Below are 22492 nucleotides of genomic sequence, written 5' to 3' on the forward strand. Positions count from 1 at the left end.
TGATTCTTTGTATGTTGAATAATTTTGAATTGTATCCTGGATATTAAGAATGTCAACTTGTAGAAATCCTAGATTCTGTTATTTTTCTGCAATAATTGTTGTTTTCTTTCTCTTATCAGGTAATTTTCTTGTCTGGGTTTGAATTACAAACTTGTTTCTCAGGGGGCAAAATTAGACAAACCCCCTTCAAAAATTAGACAAACCACATTTATTGTGTTATACACATATTTTGTTTCTTTGTCACCATTTATATTAAGTACCAACTTAAAAGTTTTTAGAAAGGGCGCCTGGGTGGCTCAGTTGGTTAAACGACTGCCTTCGGCTCAGGTCATGATCTTGGAGTCCCTGGATCGAGTCCCGCATTGGGCTCCCTGCTCAGCAGGGAGTCTGCTTCTCCTTCTGACCCTCCCCCCCTCTCATGTGCTCTCTCTCTCTCAAATAAATAAATAAAATCTTTAAAAAAAAAAAGGTTTTTAGAAAGCTCGAAGACAGGAAATCAGGAACTATCTAGCAATTTCTTTCCATGAGCATACATTTTATGTCACTTTAACAAATTTTAAGATGGCAAAATAAGCATGGATCTAGCATCATTTAGAGAAATTTACGCATTCAGTTAATCTATAGGTATTTTATATATAAAAGTAAGGAGGAGGGGGAGCCTGGATGGCTCAGTCAGGTAAGCATCTGACTCTTGATTTCGGCTCGGGTCATGATCTTGGGGTTGTGGGATCAAGCCCCTCGATGGGCAAAAGATGTCTTACATCTTTTGTCTTTAGCTGAGCTGTTTTGGGTCTGTCCCATGCATGAGCGTGAGTAGTTCAAAGGTCAGTTAGAAATGTGAGTGTAGGGAGCTTGGAGATCACCCCATACCTCTCTGTCTTCTAGGATTACTCACTCTCTTCGGCATTCAGTTTTCTGGCTTCACTTTTCTGATTTGCCAAGTCAGAAATACTGTGTGTTTTTAAATGCATGTTCCTACTCTCTCTGCATATATGACATAAGTCAGAGTATCCAAAAACAAGAAATTGCTAAAGGCAATAATTTGGAAACATGCAACAGTAAATAAAATGATTACAGGAACTTTAAAAAAGGACTTTTTTCAAAATGATTCCTGAGTATGCCAGAAAATTCAGACAGTCAACATAGCATTTTGATGATAAAAAGGAAAGGAATCTGTTATCTGGCAGTGGAATAACTTGGTCACTTTACAGAAAGATAACCCAAATTTGTATTTTCTTTTTTGCCTGTTATCCATCTATTTTCAGTAAGAGATTTATAAGTCCTTTTCTTTATGAATAAATTTATTAACATTGAACCAACATTGCCATGATTTTTAAAAACAATTCATTATTTCCTTCAAATTCACCATCTATAGGCAGAGTTTGTTTTCCTCAGACCCTTTATATTTACCATTAATAATTTACCCTCAAATTCGTCTTTTGTTATCTCTTATCATTTATTAACTTTTGATTTAATCAATATACTAGGTATGTATATTAGATCAATATAATAGAAATAGATAACTGTGATGATAAGAATAAAGCTTTTAACTAGTTGTAAAATATAACTAATTGTATCAGTACATTAAATAAAATAATGTATAGATTATATTGATTTACCATCTTAATGAACTAACATTTTCCTTAATGAAAAAAATTAGACAAACCACATTTATTGTGTTATACACATATTTTGTTTCTTTGTCACCATTTATATTAAGTACCAACTTTAAAGTTAAAAGTTTTTAGAAAGCTCGAAGACAGGAAATCAGGAACTGTCTAGCAATTTCTTTCCATGAGCATACATTTTATGTCACTTTAACAAATTTTAAGATGGCAAAATAAGCATGGATCTAGCATCATTTAGAGAAATTTACGCATTCAGTTAATCTATAGGTATTTTATATATAAAAGTAAGGAGGAGGGGGAGCCTGGGTGGCTCAGTCAGGTAAGCATCTGACTCTTGATTTCGGCTCGGGTCATGATCTTGGGGTTGTGGGATCAAGCCCCTCGTTGGGCTCTGCACTGGGCATGGAGCCTGGTTAAGATTCTTTCTCCCCCCCCCCCCCCCCCCCCGTCCCTCTCCCCTTACCCCCCTTTCAAAAAAAAAAAAATTAAGTAAGGAGGAGGAGCCTCTGGCTCAGTCGGTGGAGCATACAACTCTTGATCTTGGGGTTATGAATTCAAGCCCCATGTTGGGTGTAGAGATTACTTAAAAATAAAATCTTAAAAAAAAAAAAATAAGGAGGGCGCCTGGGTGGCTCAGTTGGTTAAGCGACTGCCTTCGGCTCAGGTCACGATCCTGGAGTCCCAGGATCGAGTCCCGCATCAGGCTCCCTGCTCAGCGGGGAGTCTGCTTCTCCCTCTGATCCTCCCCCTTCTCATGTGCTCTCTCTCTCTCTCAAATAAATAAATAAAATCTTTAAAAAAAAAAAAATAAGGAAGGGTAATTTAAAACTATATGTGGTGCCCAGTGTTTGGATCTTTTCCTTTAATTAGAAACTGTCCATATTTCCAAGGATTATTAATTAACTCAATTTATTATTAGTTTAAGAGATCTTTAAGTTGACCTAAACATCTGGAAATTAAAATTTAGGTCAACGCATCAAATATTTATAATTTGAAACATAAGAATTTATTAGATGAAATAATTTTTAAAATATAAGTTCTTTTAATTAAATACAGTTCTATAGTTTTGTAATTTTAAACAATTTGTGGGAACAGTGAGATCTTACTGAACCCTTAGAATTACTATTATTAATTTAGAAGCTTTAAATCATGAGAAATTAAATCTAAGTCTTACATTAATTATTACAGTAACATTTTTATATCATAATAAAATCAGGAGGAAACATGAAGTTATTTTTAAGCTAATTTAAACTTAACTCTTCTTTATAGTCCAAAGAATCATCTAACTGTCGGGAATATAACATAAAATTTTAATATAAATAGACCTATTATGGTCATATATCCAAAAAGATTTTTTTTTTTTTAAAGATTTTTATTTATTTGAGACAGAGAGAATGAGAGAGAGAGCACATGAGAGGGGGGAGGGTCAGAGGGAGAAGCAGGCTCCCTGCTGAGCAGGGAGCCCGATGTGGGACTCGATCCCGGGACTCCAGAACCATGACCTGAGCCGAAGGCAGTCGCTTAACCGACTGAGCCACCCAGGCGCCCCTCCAAAAAGATTTTTAAGACTCTTGGATATACCAAGCTCTAAGTATAGGAACCAAGACTATTGCCCAAACTCACACTTAAACTTTTTCTTTTGCGTTAGTTCAGCAAGGGAAAAGTAGAAGCACAAATAGTTTAATTTTTTTCTCTTTTTTATGGAAATTATGGACTGTTTATCTGTACTAGGTATTTCTTCGGTATGTACATGATGACAGAATAATTATTTATGATTAATTGATCTCCAAAGTTTCCCAAGGAAAGAGAAAAAATGGGGAAGGAAGGAAGTGAGAGGAAGCTGGCTCACACAGACACAAATGGCTGGTTATCTTCTCCCTGTGAGGAAGGGAAGAGACTTAGATACCAGAAAACCTATCTGACTTGCCCACTCAAACCCACAAGAACTAAAGTCAGTATATCTGGTTCACATAGTAATTCAGGTCCTTGACAGTCCTATTAAGCCATGTCCTTAAAAAGCCAGGATTTATTAATAAATAAGGGAAAAAAGAGGGAGATCTCCTGGTTAAACAAAGTGATATGTCTTTTATTTTTTATTTTTATTATTTTTTTAAGATTTTATTTATCAGAAAGAGAGCACTCACAAGCAGGGGGAAGCAGCAGGCAGAGGGAGAAGCAGGCTCCCCACTGAGCAAGGAGCCCGATGCAGGACTCCATCCCAGGACCCCGGGATCACGATCTGAGCCAAAGGCAGACGATTAACCAACTGAGCCATCCAGGTGCCCCTTCATAACAAAATTTTCAAAGTGATAACTGCAGTTTTGGATTGGTGGAATTATACCAGTTAGAAATGCATATGAGTGGGGCGCCTGGATGGCTCAGTTGGTTAAGCGACTGCCTTCGGCTCAGGTCATGATCCTGGAGTCCCTGGATCGAGTCCCGCATCCGGCTCCCTGCTCGGCAGGGAGTCTGCTTCTCCCTCTGACCCTCCCCGCTCTCATGTGCTCTCTCTCTCATTCTCTCTCAAATAAATAAATAAAATCTTAAAAAAAAAAAAGAAATGCATATGAGTGAAAATACGAAGAGAGCAGGTGTTTGGTCCAGAAGGCCAGACTAAGAAGACCTCACAAGAATGAGGTCAGTGAGGCTGGTACTTACATAAATCTAATATCTCCAGAATCTGGTCAAAGACAGCATCACAAAGTGGAATCCCAGTGACCCCGCCAATAATAGTTGTCTGTTAGTATCCTTAGAGAACAGGGCTCATGGAACTTCCCTATAACACCATTTGCTTAACAGTAGAATTAGGTTATTAGCTCAGCCAACCCAACTAATCAATAATGAGTGGCTGTATACAGGACTTGGCCCTAGGTATACAAAGATGGATCAGACATAAGACATAGTTTTAGCCCCCAAGAGCTCACAGCTTAGCTCTTTTTTTGAGCAAAATATTGCTTAAATTGTTGTCTTCATGGTGGGATAAATCTGCCTTGGAATCAATCCAAAGTGATTTGATTACCATAATATAGTTGCACTAATAAGACTTGAATTCCAAAAAACCCCATTTTAGATTCTAGCATTTTGCAGAATATTAGGATTCTCATTTTTTTTTTAAGATTTTATTTGTTTATTTGACAGAGATAGCAAGAGCAGGAACACAAGCAGGGGGAGTGGGAATGGGAGAGGGAGAGGGAGAAGCAGGCCTCCCGCTGAGCAGGGAGCCCAGGACCCTGGGATCATGACCCGAGCCGAAGGCAGATGCTTAAAGATTGAGCCACCCAGGCACCCCTAGGATTCTCATTCTATGTTAAGCCAGGCCAGACCTATTTTCTTTGATGACTATTTAAAAAATAAAATAATGCATTTGCTAGTTTAAAAATTATATATATATATATAAACTAGTAGATTGAGAAGTTTTACTCTGGTCCTTGAACTTTTCTACCTGGTTATCCCATTATCATTTCTTCCATGAATTAACACTGTAATTAGTTTCTTACATATTTATATATTTTCCATTGTTATTTTGTGCAAATATAAGCAAATATAAATGTATATATTTTTTAATCCCATTCTTACACAAAAGCTAGCTTACCAGTTTAAAGGCTGTCAGGCAGAAGGAATTCTTCCTTGGAGAAGTGAACAAAGAACAGATTGGATAACTATAAAACAAACAGGAAGATGGTAGATGAAATTCCACATTATGTTGTTATTATATTATATTAAGTAAAAAGTCTAAGCATCCCAATAAGAAGTAGGGGTTGTCAGATTGCATGAAAAAGTAAGACCCATTCAGATGCTGCCTAAATTGAACTTGCTTTTTTTTTTTTAGATTTTGGAGCACAAGGAGGGGGAGCAGCGGGCAGAGGGAGCAGCAGGCTTCCTGCTGAGCAAGGAGCCCCATGCGGGACTCGATCCCAGGACCCTGGGATCAACCCGGGCCGAAGGCAGACGCCCAACCAACTGAGCCACCCAGGAGTCTTGAACCTGCTTTTAGTACAAAGATACAAACAGGTTAAAAGCAAAAGGGTGGGAAAAGATGTACCATGTTAACATTAATCAAAAGAAAACTGAGTAGCAAAGTGAGTTTTAAAACAAATTACCAAGGATAATGATAAAGGGGTTAATTCATTAAGAAAATATAATCCTAAATGTTTATATATAAATAGAGATTCAAAAGACATGAATCAAAAACTGATAGAACTGCAAGAAATTCACAATTATAACTGGAGATTTTAACACCTCTCAATAACTGATAGAACAAGTAGACAGAAAATTAGTAAGGGAATAGATTTGAACAGTGTAATCAACGAATGTGACTTCATTTATGTTTATGGAACACTCTACCCCAGAACAGTGGAATACACATTCTTTTCAAGTGCAGATGGAACTGTTACCAAGACAAACCATTTTCTGGGCCATTAGAAAAGTCTCAAAAGTCTCAATATATGTAAGCTGGTTCAATTTATAGAAGGTATGATCCCTGACCACAGTGGAATTCAATGAGGAATCAGTGACAGCAAGATGTCAGGAAGATCTTTCAACTGCTTGGAAACTAGATAGCATTTTCAAATAAACCATGAATCAAAGAATAAAAAATCAAAAGTAAAATTAGCAAGTATTCAGAACTGAATGTAGGTGAAAATGTAACATAAAGTTTGTGGGATGGAGCAAAAGGAGAATTTATATAACACTAAATCCTTATATTAGAAAAGAAAAAAGGTCTCAAATGATCTTGGGTTTCTACCTTAAGAACTAGAAAAATAGGGGCACCTGGGTTGCTCAGTCATTAAGCATCTGCCTTCGGCTCAGGTCATGATCCCAGGGTCCTGGGATCAAGCCCCACATCGGGCTCCCTGTTCCGCAGGAAGCCTGCTTCTCCCTTTCCCTCTCCCCCCACCCCCCCACTCCCTGCTTGTGTTCCCTCTTTCACTGTCTCTCTCTCTCTCTCTCTGTCAAAATAAATAAATAAAATCTTAAAAAAAAAAAAAACTAGAAAAATAAAGGCTTGTGAAACCCAAATTAAGTAGAAAAAAAGACCAATGTAGAAATCAGTAAAATAGAAAACAAAAACCATAAAGAAATCTATGAAATCAAAAGCCAGTTCTTTGAGAAGAGCAATAGAATTGATAAACCTCTTGCCAGACTGATCAGGAAAAAATAGAGAAGACAAAAATTGTAATATTAGGAACAGAAGAGGTAACATCACACAGATTCTACAGATATGAAAAGTATAATAAGTGAATCATCAGCCTAGGAAAAACAGACCAATTCCTTGAAAGACACAAATGGCCAAAGCTCACTCAAGAAGAAACAGACAACCTGAATAGCACCAAATCTATTAAGGAAATTGAATTTGTAGTTAAAAGTCATCCCACAAAGAAAACTCCAGGCCCAGATGATTTCACTGGTGAATTCTACCAACTATTTAAAGAGGAAATAATATGAATTCTCTGCAACCTTTCTAGAAAATAGAAAAAAAAGGAACAGACACTTCCCAAGCTCATTCGCCCTGAGGTCAGTGTTAGTCACTGGTACCCCTCTTAGTCTTCTCCTGGTTCAGCCAGAGTAATCCCTTTAAATATAATCAGATTCAGTCACTCTGCCCCAAGCCTCTTGTGCCTTCCCAGTTCCTTCAGAGTAAAAGCCAAAGCCTCGACACCTTAGGCAGACAAGATCTTCCCATGCCCCTGCAGCCTCTATCTAACTGCCTTTTTTTCTCCTTCTTCTGTTCCATCCATATTGGCCTGTTTGCTATTCCTTGAACCTTTCCCAGTCATCCTCCCTGTCCCAGTGCCTTTGTACTTGCTGTTCTCTATGCTAGGAAAGTGCTTCCCCCATAGTTTACTCTCCCTCCTTTGGGTCTTTGTTCAATTTTTATCTTCATCAGTGTTTTTTTCTGATCACTTTATTTAACATTACAATCCAGTCCCCACTCCCTGACCTCAGCATCCCTGTCCCTCTCACATGCTTTTTCTCCCTAGCAGTTTTACCTTCTTATATATTTTGTAATTTACTAATTTATTTTGCTGTCTGTCTCCCCCTACTAGAATGTGAACTGTTGGAAGGAGGGATTTTTTTTCTCTGTATTCTACCTGTTGTAACCCTAGAGCTTAGGATAGTACCTAGCTCTTAGTAGATACTCAATAAACATTTGCAGAATGTTTAACGTTCATTTCGTAATGATGCTCCCTTTGCTTTGCTTTGAAAGAAGACTTCCCCTCTGCAGCCATGTATTCTCAGATTGTCCCATAGTTTAGTGACCAGAAATTTTTAAACCTATGGGGATTTATGAGAGGTGTTCTTCATTGTAAGGAAGGAAGGGGTCATTGTGAAAGCAGCATTAGGAAGGAGAACTGGCAGAGGTGTTCTCAGATTAGTTTTAGAAAAGATTATGTATGAAATTCAAGATCTGAAATTTGATCCCTTTTAAATAAGTACTTTTATACTTCTTGGAAAGCTTCATGTACCCCCATCCAGACACAAATGTACCCCATTTCGAAGGCTAAGATTAGAGTTTATTTAACTTAGTGATAGACACTTTACTATTTAAACAGTGCTTCAGTGAATATGTGTGTGCGTATGTGTGTATTCATACTCAGTTGTGTGTGTATGTGTAGGTAAGTCTGTAGAGTTAAATCCCCCAAAATAGAATTGCTGGATCAAAGGGTAAATGTATTTGCAATTTTGGTAGATACTGAATATTGTCAAATTGCCTCTCTGGGGCTTTTTGAGAACTGGGAATCAGATATGCAAACTCTAGGCAGAGTCAAGAGCTAGCATTCCCTTCGTGTTGTGCAACTATAGGACAAAGTTAAAGACAGTTTTGTCACCTACATAGTGGAAAGCTGAGGAATTAAGTTTACGTTTTTGAGGTTCATCTATATTGCAGCACATAACAGCATGTCATTCCTTTTTATTGTTGAGTATTCTTCCATTATTTGGACATACATTTTGTTTATCCATCCACCAACTGAGGGACATTTGGATGGTTTCCAGTTCTCGGCCATGACGACTAATGCTGCTGTGAACACTCACGGACAATTCATGGATATGTGTTTTCATTTCTCTGGGGTGGATTCCTAGGAGTAGAATTGCTGGGTCTTATAAAGTAAGTTTGTGTTGAACTTTTTAAGAAACTGCCAAGCTGTTTTCTAGAGCGATCCTACGGTTCTACATTCCCACCCGCAGTGTACGAGGGCTCCAGTTTCTCCACATCCTCACCAACACTTGATTTTGTCTGTTTGATTCTAGTATATCTCTTTGTGGTTTTAGTTTCCATTTCTTGAATGACCAGTGATACTGAGCATCTTTTCATGTGCTTATTAGCCATTTGTATTTCTTCTTTGTTGACATCAATTAAAAATCTTTACCTATTTTTTAATTGGTTTGTATACTGTCTTATTATTGAGTGATAAGAGTTCTCTGTATTCTGGATACAAGGTCTTTATCAGATATATGATAGAATGTAGGAATTTTTTAATCTTCCTTCCACCAGGACCAGAAATTGTGTAAGGCAGGGAACCGCTAACTGTAATAATAATTAACATGTGATATTTGAGTGCTCATTATGAGCTGGACACTGGGCTGCTTTATACTGATTGTTTTATACTGATTGTTTAAGTAAGATACTTTCTCATTTTCTGAAGGTTATGAGAATGTTTCAAATGCTTGCTTTCCAGTTAACAGTTTTTGATAGATAAAGAAAAGAAATAGTTGATTTAGAAAATTCTTGATTTCTATGAGTTAGAATTGGTGTTTTAATATTATTACCATAAAGATTACATGGCTGTTATAACAGATGCAGAATACCAGCAACTTTAAACAAGCTAGGTGTTTATTTCCCTCCTCTGTAACAGGCTGACATTAACTGGCTGTAGATGGGGGCTCCACAGGGTCAGATACCTCCATCTTATTACTCTTTAAAATGTGGATTCTACCTCAATTCCAAATGGCCACTCCACCTGTCCTGTCCTTGTGCAGGGAGTGGGAAGTAGAAAGGAGAGGGGGGCTGCCCATTCCTTTTAAGAAAGAGGCCCAGAAGTTGCCTGTATCATTTCTGCTCACATCTTTGGTTAAAACTCAGTGACGTGGTAATGCTGAGGTACAAGAGAGACTGGGAAATGTAGTCTTTACTGTGGGGCCATGTGGCTATCTACAGCTAAGGTTAAGGTCTAAAACTTAGGGGTTGAGGGTGAGAGAGGAGAACAGATGTTGGGGACCATTGTTGGCTTGGGGGTTCCTGTAACTAGCCCGTGTGGGATTCCCATTAATTTTTCCTCAGAGAAAGTCTAGTTGATATGTAGTTATTAGCCTAAACCTTATCGAGGAGTTAACTTTTACTATTGTTTTAGAATTGTATCAGAATGCTCTTCCTGCTGAAATAGCCATAAATATGAATTATTATTGCTTAGGAAATGTGAAAATTAACTTAGCAGTTAAATCCAATTTAGGAGTTGCCTTACTGAATATAGAGCTTATGCACCAGCTGGTCGATAGGGTGGCAGACAGCTTCTGGAAGTCGACTTTGGGAGCAGAACTCTGTCATTTTCTTTTCAAGTGACTCTTTCCTCCTGACATCACCACAGTGCCACTTAACGAGCAGTTTCTCCAGTGTTATCTGTAGCCGTTCTTCTCTGGTTAATATGTAGCTTTGGATTAATATGCCATATCTGGCGCTTTAGGAGGAAAAAGCATTTCATTTAGAGATGCCATTGCTTCTCTAAGGACAACAGTCATTTCTAACAAGTGTAGGGAGAAATCTTCTGGACCCATTTGTCCTTTGTGTGCGTTTAAAAACCTTGACGACAAAACAAATTGCTGCTGAATGTTTTGAAGAAACAAACAAAACTCCTTTAGTGTTTCATTTCTAGGTTTTTAGTCCTAACAATTACCGAGAAATTTGCCTTCCCCAGGCGCAGCTCCAGGCTGCTGAGAGGATCTTAATGCTGAGGGAGCTCATACTTGCATAGCCCATTTCAGCTGCCCCAGAGATAACCTGGATAAACACTGGCCCCTCTGCGAACCTCCTGATCCCTGCTGGGCCTTGCACTGTGGGGAGGTTCAGACGACGTGTTTTCCTTCCCTACTGGCCCTTCTCTCTACACTCCCTCCAGCTGCCTGCCTCCCCCACCCCCAAGTAACGTGATCTCCCAAGCCTGCTCACTGCTGGCCAGATTCTTTCAGTCTTAGAGAAAGAGAGGGAAAATTAACCACTGGTTTCCCAGTCAAAGTGAGCAAAACTATAAAAGCCAAAAGCAGCATTTGAAAATAAAAGAAGTCTTACTTGTAAATAACCAGTGCTCGGGCTTTTCCTTTATCAGTGTTTCTGCAAAAGTGTGCTTAAGTTTACCTTACTCTATAGATAATAGTCTGAAGTGTTTTGATTTTTGCAACATTGCTATTTTTGATTTGTTTTATAGATATTGTAATCTTTATTCAATATTCAGATTAAAGGCAAACAAGACTTTTAGGGATTTGAAATAAAATTCTTGGCATTTATTTCAAAAGTTAACCAAAGTAAAGGGACAGACACAATTCACGAAAATGTTTGAAACCTCTTTGAGTTGAATTCAGGCACTTAGTGTTTAATACGAATTATCCCAAACTATTTTTTGTTTAATAATATATCTGTTTCTAACTTAACTTGTAAGTGGAATTTGACTGGGTTTAGGAATTCAGGATTTGATTGTTTCTTCACCACCAGCAATATTATGATTTGAAACCTATAGTATGCAACAAATTTTAAATAGTTTTGCAGCCTGGTGTCCTAAAATTGGTCTGTCAGCTCTTGATTATGGGTACCTACCTAGTGGGTGTGATAGAATGGAAAAAAATCTAACAAGGGAGTTTGGAGATCTGGGTTCTTTTCCTGGCTCTGCCATACCTTGCTGTGAGACCTCGTGCAAGTTATTTAATCTGTCTGTGCCTCAGCTGTCTCATCTATAAAATGGGCAAAACAGATTCTGATGAAAAATGATTAAATGTGGAAGACCTGTTTTTATCTCCGTTTGTTCCCCAAGCTCTGCTGAAATGATAGTAAGAAGATTTTTTTCAAAGTGAAAATTCATAAGGGCAAAAGAACCAAAAAGGGTAAGTAGATAAGAAAGGTGAACACATTTTTGAAAATGGAAGGCAGTCAGAAGGAAATTGAAGTCTAACCTCTTCTGAGAGAGACATTAGAAGTGAGCCAGTGTGCTTGTAAGATCCTGAGAAAAAAATCGACGTTAGAGGCATTAGTACTAAAGAAAGCAGGGAGGGGTGAGGCCTGTAACTGAAATCGAGGGATCAATTGAAAGTCAGTAAAAGGAGTGTTTAGATTCTTCATTCACACTGCTCCCCAACTCTGTACAGCAGATGACCACCTCTCCTTCCCACCTATTTGAGACTAGAAGTATTATATTGACAGATTGCCCTATAGAGGCCCTGGACTCAGGGGCATTACTTTCACCATGGATACATATAAGCCAAGGGACTGAAAACAGTGGGGTGAGCAAGAGCAGAATTTTTTTTTAAAAATATTTTATTTATTTATTTGACAGAGAGTGAGAGAGAGAGAAGGAGCAGTAGGAAGGATCAGAGGGAGGGAGAGAGAGAGAGAAGCAGACTCCCTGCTGAGCAGGAAGCCTGATGTGGGGCTTGATCCTAGGACCCTGAGATCATGACCTGAGCCGAAGGCAGACGCTTAAACAACTGAGCCACCCAGGTGCCCCCAATTTTTTATTTTTATTTTTTTAAAAGATTATTTATTTATTTATTTGAGAGAGAGAAAGTGTGAGAGGGAGAGGGTCAGAGGGAGAAGTGGACTCCCTGCTGAGCAGGGAGCGGGATGCGGGACTCATCCCGGGACTCCAGGATCATGTCCTGAGCCGAAGGCAGTTGCTTAACCAACTGAGCCACCCAGGTGCCCCCCAATTTTTTTTTAAAGTAAGCTCTATGCTCAACATGGGGCTTGAACTCACAACCCCAAGATCAAGAGTCGCATGCTCTACCTATTGAGCCAGCCAAGCACCCCAAGCAGATTTTTTTTTTTTTTTTTTTAAGTCTGCATATTGAATAGCGAGATTCTCGGCCCTCTTCTAATAAATGCCAGCTAGGGCCCTAACAGAGAGATGGAAAATTTTTTTTCTGGGAAAAACAAAAACAAAATTGAACAGCCCTAGAAAAAGCCCTACAGATACCAACATTTGGGGATTCTCTTGAAGGAAAAGTGAGCTTACCACTTTCCTTCACTGAAGCCCACCAGTTGTGCTCCTCCCCGCATACGTTTTAGTTCCTCATTTATTTAGAAGAGTCTCTAACAGATAAAAGGTAAAACATTCACAGAAAAAAGGAACTTGGTTGAAATAAAGACAATGCAGGAAACAGAAGAAGAGTCCAGAAGAGTCTTTGCTGTCCTTAGGGAGACATATTGCAAACATCAAGCAACAGTGTTAATAAAAATAATCACAATAATAAAATAATGAGAATATCAGAATAATAACAAGGTCTTATATTGAGAACATTATAGCCAGAAGTTAAAATTCCACAGAAGACTTAAAATGCAGCCTATTGCAGGAAACAGTACATAAAGAAAAGACATAGACAATGAGAGAGAACAGATAAGAAAATTAGAAGCTCAGTCCCAGAGGTTCAGTATCCATCTGATAGGAATTCTAGAAGGAGAAAGCCAAAAGAAAATGGAGGAGAATTTAGGACACAGTATCAGGGAAAACCTCAGAGTGGGTGTTCTCCAGAGCTAAATGACTTAACATCTTCTAATTGGATTAGCTCCTGAGGTGCCAGCATTATAAAAGACTCACTCCTAGTTGTATCATTGTGAAATTTCAGAACACCAAGAGTATTAGAAGATACTCCAGAGCGTCCAAAGAGAAAAACAGGTTATTATATAAAAGATCAAGAATCAGAGTGGAATTGCATTTCTAAACAATACTGGAAACTAGAAACTAGTGGAGAAACATCTTCAAAATTAAGTGGGAAAAATTAATTTTAACCTAGAATTCTGTACCCATCCAAACTGTCAGAGTAGGTTTGGAATGTACCCTCCTCCCACTTTTTTTCCAGAAAGCTACTGGACAATGTATTCCAGCAAAACGAGGATGGAAGTCAGTAAACAGAACTGAGGGGGCACCTGGGTGGCTCAGTTGGTTGAGCGTACCACTCTTGGTTTCAGCTCAGGTCATGATCTCGGAGTCATAGGATCAAACCCCGTGTTGAGCTCCACGCTCAGCGCATAGTCTGCTTGTCTCTTTTTCTCTGCTTCTCCCCCACTCGCACGCTCTCTCTCAAATAAATGAATAAATAAAATCTTTTAAAAAATAAAAATAAATAGAACTGAGAATATTTTAAGGGTTTTAGTATTTGGAAAAAATACTACTAGGTGTTTGACAGATCTTTGAAATATTTGGGAGTAATAGTAATAGATCTGTAGAAGATTAACCAAATGAAAGAAATCAAGGCAATTAATATCTCTAAGATAAATAAAGGAAACATTCGTAGTATATTATTGATGGAACAGTGAACAATATATAATCACAGTATTATAAACACTGACTATTGACTTAACCAAAAATTGTGATTTTACTGTTTAGGGAGGTTGGGATACTACTATAATAAGTTAATATATAATGTGGAAAGCTGATGAATCCAGAAACAACAATATGAGGACATTAATTAGAAATCTGAAGGAGGCTGCCTGCCCCTGGGGCAGCAGACTGGGGGATGGAGTCAGGGGATTGCTGTATTTATTACAAAACTTCAGTACTATTTGATTTTAACCTTGTGTGTAATACAAAAATTAAAAGTAATAAAAAATAAAATGGGCATACCAATAATAAATTAGTTTCCTCTTTGAGAAAAATTACTGTTTAATAGTTCTATTTGACTTGTTAATTATTAAAATGTAGTAGAGTCTTACTATAATGAGATTTTCTAGAAAGTAGATTTACTCTAAGTTCAGATTTGGCCTCCAATTGAGAATTGTGGCTCTGGAAATACCAAGGGAACTAACAAAACAATCAGTGTTACCTGAAAAGACAGTCCTGTGTGCAGTTAGCTCATCAAGTCCTGGGCCTGAAATAGGCACCCATTAAAGATGTGGGGTGTGGAGTTTATGATTCACCACAAAGCTGTGGTTGCAATCCCTGGCTTTAGGATGAAAGGTAGGACTCCGTGACATTTCAATCGTAGTTGCTACTCCTACTCCATAGCTAGTTTCTTTCCCCTAATAAAATAAATGGCTTCCTTGTCCCTTGGAAAACCTCTAGACTACTTTCACTCCCTCAGACTGTGCTTGCTGGAATCATTTTCACCTATCACATTTGTTAATTTTAGCTCTTGACTTCGTCCCAGTAAGACTTAGGCAGGAACAAACACAGACCATCATCTGATCTGGTAAGAGGGCTCTTTTGGAAATAACAATAGCTACTGTTTATGGAGCCCCTTCCATACATTGTTTCTAATCTTCATAACCCTGTGAGATAGCTCCTCTCCCCCAGTGTTACAGTTGAGACAGTGGAGGCTCTGGGAGGTGAAGTCACTTGCCCAGGCCACCACAGTGGACGGCAGAGGTGCAGTTCAGAGCTAGGCTGCGTGAGGTAGCTCATTCAGCCTCTGTTGTGTTGCTTCCCCCAGTCCAGAGTCAGCAGGCCTTTGTGACACTCAACCCCCAGGTCGTACAATCTCCCAGAAAACTTACAAGACAAAGAGATGCCTGTGTGTCCTTATACAGTGGCCAAAATGGATGTGACTGCTTTGGTCTTCTGAGCTGCATTTTCCTTCAGTCGGACACACACTGGACACAGAGAGCTAGAGAACCCAGCAGGCTGTCAATGGAAAGTGTTTGCAGAGTCAGAGCAAGTGGGCTTTTTGGCAGGTGCACATGAAATAGCATGCACATGCCTCAAGATCTTTGCTCTCCACACGCCCCCCGCCCCCAAGTTATTGGCTGGGCTGGAAACAGTGGAGGGGTCAGTCACATTTGGGATCATTTGGTCCTGGGGGGTCCCAAACCAGGCCCCATGTCAGGCCTCCTGCCTCATTCCCTTGACCCACGTCAGCCCCCCTTTTTAAATAGGACTGAACTCCAAACTTTAAAAAAAAATTGTCTTTAGCCTAAAATCTTAAAAGAAGGGTCCTCTTCTGATAACTTGTTCTAGAATTATACATTTCCTAGATTTAAAAAAATTGCCTTCAGGGGTGCGCCTGGATGGCTCATTCGGTTAAGCCTTTGGCTCAGGTCATGATCCGAGAGTGCTGGGATGAAGCCCATGTGGGGCTCCCTGCTCAGTGGGGAGTCTGCTTCTCCCTCTCCCTCTGCCCCTCCCCAGCTCATGCTCACTCACTCTCTCTCAAATAAATAAAATCTTTAAAAAATATACAAAAATAAACAAAAAATTGCCTTCAAAGGAAAAAATTTTAGAAATACCCATTCCTGTTTGTCCAATTCCTTGTGAAAACAAGAAACAACTCTTCTCTATTCTAAAACGTAGTGGTTTTCAACCTTAAGTATGCACACAAATCATTTGGGGAACTTGTTAAGATGTAGCCCATTCCATGTATTCTGATTCTAAAGGACTAGAATGGAGACCAAGAGTCTGCATTTTATTTTATTTAATTAATTAATTAATTTATTTATTTGGGGGTAAAAATTTGTTTATTTATTTTAGAGAGAGCGTGCGTGAGGAAGGGGAGGGGCAGAAGGGAAGGGAGAGGGAGAAAATCTCAAGCAGGCTCCAGCCCAGTGGGGAGCCTGCAGCGGGGCTCAATCCCATGACCCTGAGATCATGACTGAGCTAAAACCAAGAGTCAGACACTTAACCAACTAAGCCACCCAGGCACCCCCAAGAGTCTGCCTTTTAAGCAAGTGTCCCAGGTGATTCAAAATAGGTTGTCCATAGGGGCACCTGTGAGATCAAGCCCCATCTCTGGCTCCGTGCTGGGCATGGAGCCTGCTTGAGATTCTCTCTTTCCCTCTGCCCCTTGCCCTGCTTGGGCATGCGCTCGCTCACTCTCAAAAAAAAAAAAAAAAAGTCCATGGACTATACTTTCAGAAACACAGCTCAGATCACATACTTTAATTAAGGACCTAAATTCTTTCTTTCTTAATATTCTTACTACATTTTAAAATATTTTAAAATAGTTCTAATTCTCTGAATTTTTTTTTTTAAAGATTTTATTTATTTATTTGAGAGAGAGAATGAGAGACAGAGAGCATGAGAGGGAGGAGGGTCAGAGGGAGAAGCAGACTCCCCGCCGAGCAGGGAGCCCGATGCGGGACTCGATCCCGGGACTCGATCCCGGGACTCCAGGACCATGACCTGAGCCGAAGGCAGCCGCCCAACCAACCGAGCCACCTAGGCACCCCCTGAATTGTTTTCTTTTAAAACAGTTTTTCTAGAGGCGCCTGGGTGGCTCAGTCGGTTAAGCAACTGTCTTTGGCTCGGGTCATGATCTCAGGGTCCTGGGATCAAACCCCACATCGGGCTCCCTGCTCCGCGGGAGGCCTGCTTCTCCCTCTCCCACTCCCCCTGCTTGTGTGTTCCCTCTCTCACTGTCTCTCTTTCTGTCAAATAAATAAATAAAATCTTAAAAAAAAAACCTAACAGTTAATGATTTTTATTTCATCCTCTAGCTTTGCTCATACTGTCCTTCCACTTAAATTGAAAATTATGTGCCATTTTGGAAAGGTCAGGGCTTTGGGACCGTACTACTTCCAGGATGTGCGACCTTGGACAGAACCCTCTCCTGGCCCCTTCAAGTTTCCTTACCTGTGAAATGGAATTGTTGTGACCCTTGTGTATGGCACATATCAGGCGCATATTAAACGTCTGTTTCTTTCCCCAACTGAATGCAATAGAACAAACAAGTTAGTTCACAGTCTTTCATTTCTTTGCTTAAGTTAATGCCTGTGGGTTTAAGGTTGCTTAACGGGAAGCTTTCTTGGGCCTTTTTTCATTCTAGGAAGAAGATAGAGGCTCTCTTTCATTTGCTTGTAACAATGCTTTTTGTATCTTGCAAATGAGTTTCAAAACTATCAAAAGCTGGATCAGGAAAGAATAGTCCAGTCTGATATGGTAGTGTACAGTTAGGCAAAATTTTCAATATTCGTTGTTGCTAATTCAGTGTTTTGCCAGACCTGTTGCTGCATGGTTTTATAACTATAATTTTAAAGATTTGGACACAGTTTATAAGCATTACTCATTTTAAGAGGACTTAAGAGGATAAGGTCATTGTAGACTCAAGAGAATATTAGTAATAGTCATTAGCTTTTTAAAATAAACTTACATCCAGTATAAAGTACAGGACACGCAAACAAATATCTGGGCCTATATTAACTGATAGTATTCAAGGATATGGTTAGAATTTCAAAAATGCCTATTAATATATAATTCTTGGCATTAAACCGCCAATTTGGATATAGCTTTTTTTTTAAGATATTATTTATTTATTTGACAGAGAGAGACACAGAGAGAGAGGGAACACAAGCAGGGGGAGTGGGAGAGGGAGAAGCAGGCTTCTCGCGGAGCAGGGAGCCCGACGCGGGGCTCGATCCCAGGACCCTGGGACCATGACCTGAGCCGAAGGCAGACGCCTAACGACTGAGCCACCCAGGCGCCCCTGGCTATAGCTTTTTAAATCTGAAGTGCTGTATCAATGACAGACTTTATTATAGTTTGGTCCAAAGCCCTTGAACTTTCCAGAATGGCACCAAAACAGATACTGTATTTTTCAGTTTGTGCTAGTGGCACCCTTTGATTTTTATTTTTGGCTTTACACTTGGGAGTTTGAAAGTTTTAAGACAACACTAAACAAGTCAGCAGTCACTCCCTGCGGGCTCTCTAGCAGAATGACAGTGCCTTAAGAACCTAGATAGCATCCACAGTTAGTGCACGTCACTTGTGTCTCCAGGTGGTGGGAACTGCGTACTTAGTTCCTGGGCTGTGCTTTCTTAGGTGCTCATGAGCCCTGAGCTGGTACCACAGCATGAACCATACATAGGTCCACTCATTTGCAGGACAGACACATTTTGTACATTGATCAGAATTTGGAAGGACAAAATGATGCCCTGGCTGAGAACCCCTGTGATACACACTAGTCACATCCAGTCCGATTGTGAATTTTTATGTGCTATATTTGGCAGACCTACATGAAGATCTTGTTACTTAGCCATTCTAAGATACCCAGATTTTGGTTTTTTTTTTAAGATTTTATTTATTTATTTGACAGAGAGAGACACAGCGAGAGAGGGAACACAAGCAGGGGGAGTGGGAGAAGGAGAAGCAGGCCTCCCGCCAAGCAGGGAGCCCGATGCGGGGCTCGATCCTAGGACCCTGGGATCGTGACCTGAGCCGAAGGCAGACGCTTAATGACTGAGCCACCCAGGCACCCCAAGATACCCACATTTTTGTTGTTACAGGATAGGCTGGAAAGTGTAACAAGTGAGTCCAGCTTTGCCTTCTGGGGTTGACCACTCGTAGCCAGAGCCTCTTAACCAGCACTTCCTCTGAAATATATGATGTTAGCTATTTAACCAAAGATAATGAAATCCAAGGTTTTAATCTACTTGGATTTATTGTTGATGGGAGGGGGCTGTGTCATCTACTGGTCAGGAGCCTGATCCTTGGAACTGGGCAGAGCAGGGTTGGTTTCCAACTATGGTGCCTTGGGCAGGGTGCTTGACTTCTCCAACCAATAGGCTTTTACCTGAAGAATTGGGATAATGATTCTCTTTTCCTCACAGGATCATCGTGCAAATGCAATGTTGTAGTGAATGGCCCATGTTTCTCATAAATGTCTGACACACAGTAAGGTCTCAGTAAATATCCTCCCTCATTATTCATGTGTTCTAAGATGTGAGCTACATTAATTTTTCTGTGTTGCAGTTATCTGACACTCTATTAAATAAATATTGATTAAATAAAATAAATGCCTTTTCTTATTGTTATTGAAATACATCTGATTTTTATTAAATGATTTGGTATGATTGGGTTCCCTGTTATTTCCCACCGATCTAGATTTCTGGCCTTATGCCAAGTAATACACTGTTGTGATTATTGTTATTTTATGTTATAATAACGTATATTATCAGTCCTAACCAGAGTTCTAAAGATTTCGGCTCTATACAGCAATGAAATCGGTTTTAAATAATAGTACCCCTGGCACTTACCAAACAAGGAAAAAAGTTCCCCGTTGAAGAAAATAAGGCACGGGGGGTGCCTAGGTGGCTCAGTCGTTTGGCGTCTGCCTTCGGCTCAGGTCATGATCCCAGGGTCCTGGGATCGAGCCCCACATCGGGCTCCCTGCTCCGCGGGAAGCCTGCTTCTCCCTCTCCCACTCCCCCACCCCCGGCTTGTGTTCACTCTCTCACTGTGTCTCTCTCCGTCAAATAAATAAAAATCTTCAAAAAAAAAAAAAAAAAGAAAGAAAGAAAAGAAGGCACGGGCCCTGCCTCTATGACATGGGTTCTTGTTGTGGAAGCTGAATTCCCTTTACATATAATCAGAAATTATGTTTGAATTCGAACTTACCTCTCTTCCGTTTCCAGCCACCTCCTAGTATGAATGTATGATTTGACAAATGTCTTGCATACCTGTGAGGTTGTCGTGTGGGTTCTAGCTCTCAGATTATTCATTCTTTATACACCCACTGAGTTAGCCTTAATCACTGTAAACTCAGTGAACATAAATGAGACCAGTATTGGTAACTGCAGTGGGATTTGCCTTATTCGCCAACATTTTGGGGACCCAGGGTTTGCCAGAGCCCCGCGCACCGGCGTTGTTCGGCTTTTAGCGGCGCAGGTTGGGGGGCATCTCGCCACAGAGATGCTCCAGGTTCCAAAGGTGGTGCTGAGCAGGCCTGCGCTCCCGGCAGCCCGAGTAGCCGGTGTCTTTCTTGGGACTTTAGGACTTTCCAACGTTGAGAACCACTCGATGCTGCACCTAAAAACAGACCCCCCGTTGACTTAGAAGCCGGCCCCGGGGTTGGTTTTGGACTGCGGTAGAGGGCCACGGCCGGCCTGGGCCTGGCGATCGCCGGGAAGAGTGGGGCCGGCCGGTCGGCCGGCGCGGCGCCGAGAGGGTTAAGGCGGCGGCGGCGGCGGCGGCGGCGGCGGCGGCGGCGGCGGGGGCGGGCCTCGCGGGCCGGGCTTGGGGCCCTTTGTTAACAGGCGCGTCCCGAGCGGAGACGGAGACGCGGCCGCGGCCATGGGCGGGCGCGCGGGGTGGCGGCGAGGCGGCGTGGCGGGGCCGCCGGGGCGCGGGAGGGCGCGCGGGGCCAGCGGGGCGTGCCGGGCCTGAGTGCGCGGCGCAGCGAGCGCGGGGAGGGGTCCGGCCCCGAGGCCGTCGGCACGCAAAAATGCTGGAGATTTGCTTGAAGTTGGTGGGCTGCAAATCCAAGAAGGGGCTCTCCTCGTCCTCCAGCTGTTACCTGGAAGGTAAGCGCCGGCCGGCGCGGAGCGGATCAGGGCGGCCGCGGGGCCGCGGGGCCGCGGGCCGGGCCTTCCCGGGCCGCGCCCGCCCGCGCGCGCTCCCTCCTCGCCCTCCCTGGCCCTCCCTTCCCTTTCCCTCTCTCCCCCTCCCTCTCTTGCTCTTCCTCTGTCTTGCCTGCGACCACGCCTGGGCGCTGCGGGCCGAGCGGGAGGGTGCGGGGCTCCGGTCCTCCCCGCGCCCTAACCCCGGGAGAGCCCACGCCGGGATGGCGGTGTCGCCGGGCCCCCAGCCGCGGGGCTCTCCCTGAGGAAGTTTGAGAAAGCGAACTCTACAGGCCCGAACGGCCTTGTGAGCCCACGTTGTGGAATTTCTACCGTTAATTGGGAATTATGTGTCAAAAAGGTCGACCCGTGTTTGTGAAACATGTGATTTTCATTAAGGATCGTGTACAAAGGAACACGGCTCTACCATTTATGGATACAGAATTCAAGCGATCTTTCTACCCCACACCCCACGCTCACAACCCCCAACCAGTGTTATATGCAGACCACGAAGAGGTCTTAGGAATTCTCCCTTTTCGGGGTTGGGGGAAGCGAAATTACAGATTTTAGGAAGGCATTGTGAATGAGTTCAGAGTACTTGGCGGGGGAGGGGGAGCCTCATGTTAGGTTCGCTCCATAAAGCGCAGAGCCAGGAGCATCTTACTTTTGCCTTCTTTCCATTCTACTTTCCTTCTCTCACCCCTGTGTTCTTCTTTCCTGTTGTCTTTCCTTTTCTGTGCCAGTAACAACGGAAAAAAAGTGAACTGGGATGGTGCGTGGTCGTCATTTTGTAGCTTCGAGTGGAGGAAATCGATCTGATTTAGGGACTGGTCATCCCGGGCGTAATCCTGCTGGCATTTCTCGGTCGTTTTCACTTAGGACTTAAAATAGGAATAGAAACGTAAATGTCATTTTAGAACAAGTATGATTTTTGCTATAGTGCCATGAAGTTGCAATGTTTTACTTTTTAAAATGAGGGAAAAATAAAGGAAGGCCTCATAAATGGTCTAATCTCTCTTCCTTACAACTTTTTTTTTTTTTTTTTTAAACACCCCACACCCTCACCGGGCACCTTTTTTTTTTTTTTTCTTTTTGACTTGAGGGTCTGCCTGAAGTCACATAAGCAGCTTAAACCTTAAGCACCAGTGTGGTAGGTGAAACCTGTTTGCCCTTGCTGCCACAGTATGTATACATCCATCAGTCCCCTTCCCTGTTCGGGATTTTCGACCTTGGAGCAGGCTCATAAAACTCGGCATTTGGAGGGTGGAGATGGTTTATTTGTCCCCAAAAGTTGGCATCTGAAGCAGCCAAAATAATCTTCAGTTAATCCATCGCTTATTTTCCAAGTTGCTCAAAATTCTGAACACATTCTCATTTACATCTGTATCCAGTTAATGTT

The 22492-nt window shown here is 41.4% G+C and overlaps 1 protein-coding gene and 1 long non-coding RNA gene across 9 annotated transcripts in view; one reads left to right on the forward strand and one right to left on the reverse strand.

Annotated features, from left to right (window-relative positions):
* The window catches only part of LOC123850088 (uncharacterized), an 86658-nt gene extending 65917 nt beyond the window's left edge, over nt 1-20741 (reverse strand). For 2 of the 6 annotated variants that reach the window (XR_008506784.1, XR_008506785.1), the window contains exons 1-4: nt 19026-19928; nt 17393-17468; nt 15322-15448; nt 5221-5287 (exon numbers count right to left, since the gene is read on the reverse strand). This is a non-coding gene — a long non-coding RNA (uncharacterized LOC123850088). Of the gene's footprint in view, nt 1-2429; nt 3507-5220; nt 5288-10090; nt 10304-15321; nt 15449-17392; nt 17469-19025; nt 19929-20152 lie in introns of those variants that run through there. The other 4 variants (XR_010407691.1, XR_006792224.3, XR_008506783.2 and 1 more) reach the window with 4 other exon arrangements.
* ABL1 (ABL proto-oncogene 1, non-receptor tyrosine kinase) overlaps nt 1-22492 on the forward strand; it is a 135398-nt gene that overhangs the window by 69506 nt on the left and 43400 nt on the right. The window contains exon 1 of one of the 3 annotated variants that reach the window (XM_045883357.3): nt 20836-21057. The exons of the other annotated variants lie outside the window; for them this stretch is intronic. Coding sequence (XP_045739313.2) covers nt 20979-21057 — 79 coding nt within the window. The 5' untranslated portion in view covers nt 20836-20978. Of the gene's footprint in view, nt 1-20835; nt 21058-22492 lie in introns of those variants that run through there. 3 annotated transcript variants of the gene reach the window in all.

The sequence above is a fragment of the Mirounga angustirostris genome, unplaced genomic scaffold (genome assembly GCF_029215605.1).
Source record: "Mirounga angustirostris isolate CCGP_5_RB_7025 unplaced genomic scaffold, mMirAng1.0.hap1 SCAF_15, whole genome shotgun sequence".
In the NCBI taxonomy this organism is placed as follows: domain Eukaryota; kingdom Metazoa; phylum Chordata; class Mammalia; order Carnivora; family Phocidae; genus Mirounga; species Mirounga angustirostris.